This window comes from Lipotes vexillifer, unplaced genomic scaffold (genome assembly GCF_000442215.2).
Source record: "Lipotes vexillifer unplaced genomic scaffold, Lipotes_vexillifer_v1.1 scaffold830, whole genome shotgun sequence".
In the NCBI taxonomy this organism is placed as follows: Eukaryota; Metazoa; Chordata; class Mammalia; order Artiodactyla; family Lipotidae; genus Lipotes; species Lipotes vexillifer.
In genome coordinates this window covers 853,672-862,516 of record NW_006786980.1, presented here as the reverse complement: position 1 = coordinate 862,516, position 8,845 = coordinate 853,672, and the positions used below count along the sequence as shown (strand labels likewise).

The 8,845-nt window shown below is 36.6% G+C and overlaps 1 protein-coding gene across 1 annotated transcript in view; it reads right to left on the bottom strand.

The window, feature by feature from the left end:
- ZBTB41 (zinc finger and BTB domain containing 41) overlaps positions 1–8,845 on the bottom strand; it is a 46,050-nt gene that overhangs the window by 7,870 nt on the left and 29,335 nt on the right. Inside the window, exons 8-9 of the mRNA XM_007459662.1 lie at positions 7,677–7,782; positions 2,531–2,619 (exon numbers count right to left, since the gene is read on the bottom strand). Of these exons, the coding sequence (XP_007459724.1) occupies positions 2,531–2,619; positions 7,677–7,782 (195 nt within the window). The remainder of the gene's footprint in view (positions 1–2,530; positions 2,620–7,676; positions 7,783–8,845) is intronic.

Sequence of the window (8,845 nt, the reverse complement as noted above, 5' to 3'; positions counted from 1 at the left end):
AAAAAAAAAAAAAAAAAAAAGAAAAGAAGAGCACATATCTATTCATTTGAAGCACTTAAGGGTACTGACCTGGCCAAAACTAAAACCAATCAATTATTTGTACCTCTTCTAAAGAAGGAATAATGGAAGAGAAGAAGTCTGTAGTGAGTCCGGCAAGGGGATTCCAAAAAACAAGAATCTAACAGTACAGACAATGCACTAAGGGTACCTGCACTAGAGAAAAGGAATCTGGGGAACACAATTATTCTCATCACCAGACAGGTACACTGTTAGAACAGGAAAGATGGCTCAGCATCCTTCACCATTTCCTCAGTAAATGATTCCATACAATTATTACCTAATTTTATTCTACAACTACATTTAGCAATTCTCCTTCTGATGAATAAATTTAGCAACTCTACTTCCTTGATAAGAGAAAAGGACACCTTGGCCAGCACACATTAATATCTCATTCTATAGAGGGTGAATAGTAAGCTGACACTCTGGTGATTCTACTTCCAGTGGTTATTGAAGAACTCCTCACAATACTTATAACTACTAGTGCACAGATATAAAATTGAGTTTCTGGACCTGTAAATCTCAGGAGTGGACTTGGGAGCATAGCACCCAGTTCTTAGAACAGCTGCTCTGTGAAGTCCTGTCTGGGTAGCCTGCTGATCACTTTAGATCAAGAGGTGACAAACTATAGCCTGAAAGCCAAATACAGTCTCTTGCCAGTTTTGGTATATAACATTTTCTTGGAATGTGGTCACATTCATTTATTTATACCCTTCTATGGCTGCTTTCATGTTACCACAGAGAGCTGAGTGGTTGAGATGGAGACTGTCTGGCCCACAAAAACTTAAATATTTACTATCCAGCCCTTTACCAAAAAAGTGGGCTGACCCCTGCTTCAAATGATTTCTCCCTCTCATTTCATAACAGACATAAGCTTTATCTTATTCTGTAACAGAGCTCATTTCCTCAATTTTCAATGGGCAGAGGGACTTGCCCCTAATTCCAACTAACTTTGAGATATCCAGAGATGAGAATTCCACGGTCACTGGTCATCAACTAATTACTACAAATCAGTGTTTTCAAAAAACTTAATGCAGTTATAAAGCCAGCTCTTATTAACTTTCTCCTCTAGATAATTCCTGTAGTTTTACAATTCTTAAATCATCAGTGGTTTCAAATTAACTTTTCATAAGTTCACCACCTTTTTCAAATCATGAGTTTATTAGGCATATTACTTATAACTAGTGTGGAGACTAGCATTAATATAGTTTCCTCATTTTTTACTCCTATTTATATACCCCCCAAATTATGACTTTCTCATTTTGAGAGAGGTGTAATTTTATTTTTAACAGCAGTACTATATCAGTAACAAATTCTTTACTGACATTCTTTGCTACTGAAATTGCCCAAATCCAGTTATTTCCAATTCTGATATTTATGAAATCAATTATTTTTCCCTACCAGAACAGCAGCTTGACAAAATCCAAAGTAAATATAAAGCAAGGCAGCCATAAATGCATTAATGGGTTTCTTTCTTAAAAAGAAGCAAAGAAAGCTTTAAAAATTGTTAATTTACATGAGAAGTCAAACAAGAACTATGACAACATAGAGGAAAAAATCCAACAATCTATGTTTCAATATATGGTAGCATTGTCAAGGGAAAAAAGGAAAGATTAAGAAAATAACTTCTGGAAAGCAGCTGAAGCAAATCATTCTACTGTAACTACCTATAAATCACAACAAAACATTCTACTATAAATCACATGTAAAAAGGAAAGCTACGCAACAGTAACTTGGGGGCTTTCCTGGTGGCGCAGTGGTTAAGAATCCACCTGCCAATGCAGGGGACACGGGTTCAAGCCCTGGTCCGGGAGGATCCCACATGCCACGGAGCAACTAAGCCCGTGTACCACAACTACTGAGCCTGCGCTCTAGAGCCTGCGAGCCACAACTGCTGAGCCCATGTGCCACAACTACTGAAGCACGTGTGCCTAGAGCCCGTGCTTGGCAACAAGAAAAGCCACAACAATGAGAAGCCCATGCACCGCAACGAAGAGTAGCCCCTGCTTGCCGCAACTAGAGAAAGCCTGCACACAGCAACGAAGACCCAATGCGGCCAAAAATAAATAAATAAATAAATAACAGTAATTGGTAAGCAGGACAATGAGGTCATATTTGAATTACTCTTTTAAAAGAGAAGAAAATAAAAGAAATGTCTTCAGAGAGTCTCATAGATATAGAGGAACCATAAACAACCAGAAAAGGGGAAGATGAGAACTAAAAGTTGAATACATTCCCTATGGAAAAAAATTTTCCCAAATTCTACAAAGTGATATTCAAAAGTATTGAAGCTTACATAACATGGAATAGCAGATCAGAATATTGTCTGTTCATGACATCAATTCTAATAAGTAAAAATCTTACTGGGGGAAAAAACAAAACAATTTCACCAAGAACAACAAAGTATAAATGTCCATATTTCACTTCTGAATAATTACACAAGAATATATATAAAATACCCATTAGGTTTTACCTGAATGTGTCCGAAAATGCATTTCCAGACTTGATTTGCCTTTAAAAATTTTCTTACAAACATCACACTGATGAAAGGTTGCTTTATATCTAAGAAAATAAAAAGGTTTGAGCTTTTCAATATAATTTTAATAAATAACATAATGAAAATAAGTTACAACTTCATTTACAACTTCATATATAATTCTCACATTAGTAAAGCATAGAACTCCAAATGAACATGGAAATAGTTTCGAAGTATCAACCTTATCTCTGATTCTTCCTTCTCCAGTTATATTTAACAAATAAATCTATAAAAGATGTCCTTAGATTTTCAACTTTAAACTGCTTAATTTTAAGCTTTAAATCAGTAAACTTTTGTATTATTATTTTCTGTTAAAAAATACCAAAGGAAAAATTGTAGGGACAGAAAAAAAAAATCAATGAGAGGGGTAAAAGGGGGTTGACTACAAAGGTACATGGTGGACATTTCAGGGGTGATATAGATCTATTCTGTGTCTCAACTTATGGTAATGATTACGTGACTGCATGCATTTGTCAAAACCTGCAGAGCTACACACTAAAAACAGTGAATTTCTCTGTATATAAATTGTACCCTAGTTAAAACAGATGCAAAAATGAAACTGCAGCAGTCTCAAAATCTGCATTCATCAAAAGGGGATACTTTTCCTCGGTAGGTACGCTTTATAACAAATAAATATTATAAACTCAAAATAAAATAAATTTTACACCTAAGTAAAAAAGAATGAGATACCAGTCCTTTATTTTTATTGTAGATTAATAGACATAAAAAGCTATAAATTACTCAGAAGTTAACTTAGAAGCAAAGTGTAGTGCCTAAGAGTATGTACTCGTGAGTTAAACAATCCTAAACTCAAAATTTAGTTGTTAGGATTAATATATTTGTAAAATGGTTAGCATTTAAGTGGTAGTTACTAGGAAAGCCATATCATCTCACCTTGGAAGCAATTCACTTCTAATGAGTACACAGAAAAACAAATCAAATACAGGCTACCATAATGTTCTAGAAGACAGTTGGCCTTAACATATCCACTGAGTGTTACTGGAATGTTTATCATGTTGTTACTAATATTAAATAGCAATAGTATGCCTAAGGTTTCAAATGCCATTCTCACTTTTCAATTCATCCAACTCTACATTTACAAAGTAGCTACAGAGACACCATGCAAGGCCCTGTCTTCTAGGAACTTACTTCTACTTGATGAAATGGACATTTAAAAAGATAATGTGGATTTAGTGAACTGGGAGTGTCATAGATAAACTTAGCAAAAGACTTGCAACCTGTATGCCTGGCTTGTCTTATTCCATGTATATCCATGGTAAATACAGAGATACAAACAGAGTTCCCACGGGCACATAGAGAAAGCAGCAGTGGTAACTGGACTAGGGGCAGTTTTGACCCCCCTGGGACATGTGGCAATGCCTGAAGACAATTTTGGTTCTCGCAACTAGGGGTAGGTAGGTGCTACTGGCCACTGCCATCTAGTGGGTGGAGGCCAGGGATGCTGATAAACATCCCACAATGCACAGGAAAGCCTCACAACAAAGAATGACCAGGCCCCAATGTCAGTAGTATTGTGGCTAGGAAATCTTGGTCTGTACTACGGACAGAGTGACATTTTAAACACAGATATGCTCAAAACACAAACTGTCTCACAGTGTATGTAGGAAAAAGATAAAATCTACAAGGACCTGCATGGGTCAGGCTCTATGTATATATCTCTCCATTCTCACACAGATGCTGAAGAGCAGAGATTTTCAGGGCAGGAGTGATACACAGTTCCACATGGAGCAGAGATGCCTACCTAGTATGAAAGGGATTTAAACATGTCTCCTAGATTTGGCAATAAGAGACTCCCACTGATAGCAACTGGAGAGGGATAGTAAGGTCAGAGGTCACATCCCAACAGCTTAACAACAGTGAACAGAAAGTGAAGGAGACGATACTGAAGGAGTCACCATTTAAAAACATTTAGAAGAAGAGACATTTGAAAATGACTGGTTGGGGGGTGGGTGCTAGTCTTCATCACTCTCCACGTTCTCTCCTTGAATAATCTGCACATAAAGTGCTCACGTGTAATTCTTTATACACAGCCCAGACTTCACTTCTGAGATGCAGACTACTATCCACCTATCGGATTTTATGTTTCAGTGTGCACTGAGCATCTCAAAGTCAATATACACCAAACTCATCATCTCCCTATGTTATATTCTCTAACTCAGTGGCTGGTGTCAATCAACCACTCACTTGGAAACAGGAATTCCTTGGAAACAGGAATCACCTGTGACTGCTCCCATTCCCTCAATAAAGGCCTAAATATTGGTCAAATAAGTACCTTCCACTGTTCATTATTAACGCTACTGCCTAGTTTAGGTCCTCACCATCTTTTTCCTAGATTATAACAGCCTTCTAACTGGTTGATTTACTTGCCTCCAGATTTATCCACCACTAATCCAGCTTCCATATATCAATAAGAGTGATGTACCTAAAATACAAATCCAATTGTGTCATCCTCTTGTTTAAAATCTTCAATGGCTTTTTATCTCTTAGAAGTAAGTGTTGGTTCCACAAAATGATCGTAAGGCTCCATATTCTAGATCCACCCTTAGCAGCCCTTGCAGAGCATGGAGAATACAGATTCTGGTTCCACAAGTATCTAGGCCAGCAGATAGGTCACAGGCCCTGCTGGTGGGGAAGATCCCAAAGCTCTTTCATAGGGTCTACGAGATCAAAATTATTTTCAAAATCATACTTTAAACATGACTTGCTTTTCTCACAATGTTGACATTTACACTAAAGAGCAAAAGGAACAGTGGGTAAAAGTGGTGGTGCCTCAGCTCTAAACAAGGTAGTGATACCAAAATGTACTAATGGTCACTGTACATTTTCACCATGATGTACTCACAGAAAGAAAAACAACTGTGATAAAGCAGTAAAATTACTAATTTTATTAAAGTTCATCCTTGGCACTGTGGCCTTTCTGCTAACCTCGTGATGAGGTGGGAAGCATGAAGCTCTACTGCATGTTGGGTACCCTGTGTGCTCGAGGCGCCTGCGAGACCCGCTGTGAGCCCAGGGATCCCTCCCCTCACGGAGCACCATTCCACTTGAGGAAACGGAAGTCAGAGTACAGCTGGACTTGAGTAGGTGGCAGACATTTTCTTGAAAATTCAATGAAGTAAGCCTGTCACTTCAAGGGAAAAAACTGACAGTATTTGTTATCAGTGACAAAATTTGAGCTTTCAAGCTAATTAAGAATTTTGGAAAACTTGCATCTGCCCCTGTGATCTTGACAGCTTCCCAGTTCTTCTGAGAGACTGGAAGCAATGTTAACAAGTGTGATTTGTTGTTCCTGTACTGTGAAATGTGGTAACATGGGGAAAATCTGCATAACTCAGTGAACCCTTATTTTCCAAATGACAAATGCATATTACAGTAGGTTAAAAATCCACTTCAGAGCACAAGATAGACCAATAGACTCAATGGAAGAGTATGAAAGCTTCATGAATCTTGTTTCAGATTCCTCTTTGCAACTACCTTGAAGAAACTACCACTGGTTTAGTTTTGGTGTGGCAGCAAAGAGTAATAACAACCACAATTTTCTAAGGCTTAATATTCCTCTACTCCTCGTTTTACCAACTATGTATCTGACTGAGCTAGACTTTCTTCATTTACTTCAAACAAAATAACACATAAGAGCACATATGACAATCCAACTGTCTTCTATGAAGCCATTAAAGAGATTTACAAAAATGTGAAACAATGCCACTCTTGGGACTTCCCTGGGGGTCCAGCGGGTAAGAGTCCACACTCCCAATGCAGGGAGCTGGGTTCGATCCCTGCTCATGGAACAAGATCCGCATGCATGTCGCAACTAAGAAGTCCACATGCCACAACTAAGACCCAGCACGGCCAAAAATAAATAAATATTTTTAAAATGCCACTCTTTAGTATTTGTTTTTGTTCTGTAATGTAGTTATTTTCCATAAAATGGCTATTCATGTTAGCATGATGGGTATATTATTATTTTAAATGAATTAATAAGTACTTAATTTTAAATCATTTTAATTTCTAATATGATTATATAATTTATTTAAACAATAATGTTATTTTTATATTATATAATTTCTATAAACAAAAGCCCCCGAGGTACTGAATAATATTTAAGGGTATAAAGGAGTTGAGAAAAACAGTTATAGAATCTCTGGAGCAAGTGAGTTTGCAGTTCTATTTTCCACCCACTCATACAATATGTTGGAAGTTTTTATTTTCTACTCCAGACAGCATCATGTACATCTTTATATCCCAACACTTAGCAGCATTCCTTGTATCTAGTGAATACAAGAGTTCAATGACTACAATGAATACATTGATTCAATGAGTGTATCACTGAACAAAATCAATGAAAGAAACAATAAACCAATACATGAAAATGGAAAAAAATACAAATCAACACTCATTACTCTTCTTCAAATTGGCCTATCATTTACTACATTTACATATACTATGTGTATTTTGTTGATCATATCATTACACTAAGTTTCTTGACACCTTAGACCAAGTCTATTACTTACCATTTGTTCTAAGTACCTAGTCCAAGAACAGAACTTCTTTGAACATTTTAAACTCAACAACTAATCTCAGTTAAGCTTGGATATCTAAACTGTACTAAAAAGTTGATGTTCAAAGACAGTACATACCTCCTTCAAACGAGATACCATTTTAAATGTTTAGTGTAAATAAAAAGAGGTTTAAATTCTGACAACAAACATTTTCCAGTAACTGCTGTCACATTAATGACACTATATGTAGGCAGTATGTTTATTTATATTTAGCTCTCCAAGAGCCCCTGAAACCAAACATAAATGAAATCCCCAAAGAAAGCCAAGATTTTATACTAGTCATTCACTTCAATGTCTACCTCCTCCTAGCCTTTGAATCAACCGAAAACAAGTATGAAAAATATGCTACATTCAATTCCTTTAGGTCTGCAGAAAAGCTATAGAAGCTAGAGAAAAATCGTTGATTAACCCAACCTCAATTACATAAAATGAACTATGAGACAACTTTCCTCCACCCCAGACTTATCAAGGTAATGATGATGAGAAACTGCCTTTTCACTTACTTTTGCCACACTTTCTCTCCAAGGTGTACACTTTTGTAATGGACAGTGAGATGATCCCTACGACCAAAGCATTTTCCACATTCTTCACACTGATGAGCCTTCTCACCTTAAAGACCCAAATATTTTCATTATAAGGTGCATTTCAATTTTTTTTTTATCCCCAGAAACAAATTATCCAACAGTAATATAACACGGTAGAAAACATATACCAGGAAGGTAAAGCCACCCTTTATCGGGGCTGTTTGCCTTATATTCTTACTCAAGTATCTTCCTTCAATGACTCTGTACTTATTTTTATGGGTGTGAAGCCTCCTCCCCACTTGGAGAAGGAATCAGTAGCCTTTTGCTGTACACTTCAAACACTGACTTTCAGTGTAACAGAGTAAGATAAATGAAAGGACTTCAAAACTCAGGATGTTTTTTAGGAATACGTAAGTCTGGATATCAAACACCTCAAATGAATGCACACTTAATCAAGATGAGGCTGTCTTATGTTTATAAAAAGGACCTGAACATTTTCAGATCTTTGTGCTTTACTTTTAAAAGATTTTTCATCTGTGGGGATTTCTTACATTTGCAATGAGCCAAAATACAAATATAAAGGAAAATTCTAGATGAGTCCAATTTGTCATCTCTATTCTTATATTCAGTTACAAAGGCTTGGCCTTTAAAAACCAGTCTCAACTTAACACCCGTGTGCAATTAAACATGTGACCTCTAGGATTAGGAATTTAGAATTCTCCTCCTGAAAATGGAAATGCGCAATTCCAGCGAGAAAGTCATCAGACCTTTAGCATCTCTTAAAAGTGGCAATAACAACCGCAACCTGCCTCACTGGGGTCATTTAAGAAAATGTTATAACTGTTGCATACTTTATATTTTAATTATGTTTAAAATAATAATAATAATCACCTGTTCTACTGGGGTCATAGAGATGGCTCTTTCCCATTATTGTGCTCATATAGGTGGCTCTTTTAGCACTTCCTGAACATCAATCTGAGAGGAAAATATGAAATAAATCCCCAGAGTATAAAAATTATAAATACAGAATAAAGATCTGAAATTGATCAGGATTATTAAGGTACTCTTCCAAAGACAGGGCTTCAAAAATTCACTAGTACATCAACTTTAACACCCCAATTATAATAACTCTCTTCAAGCATCCAAGT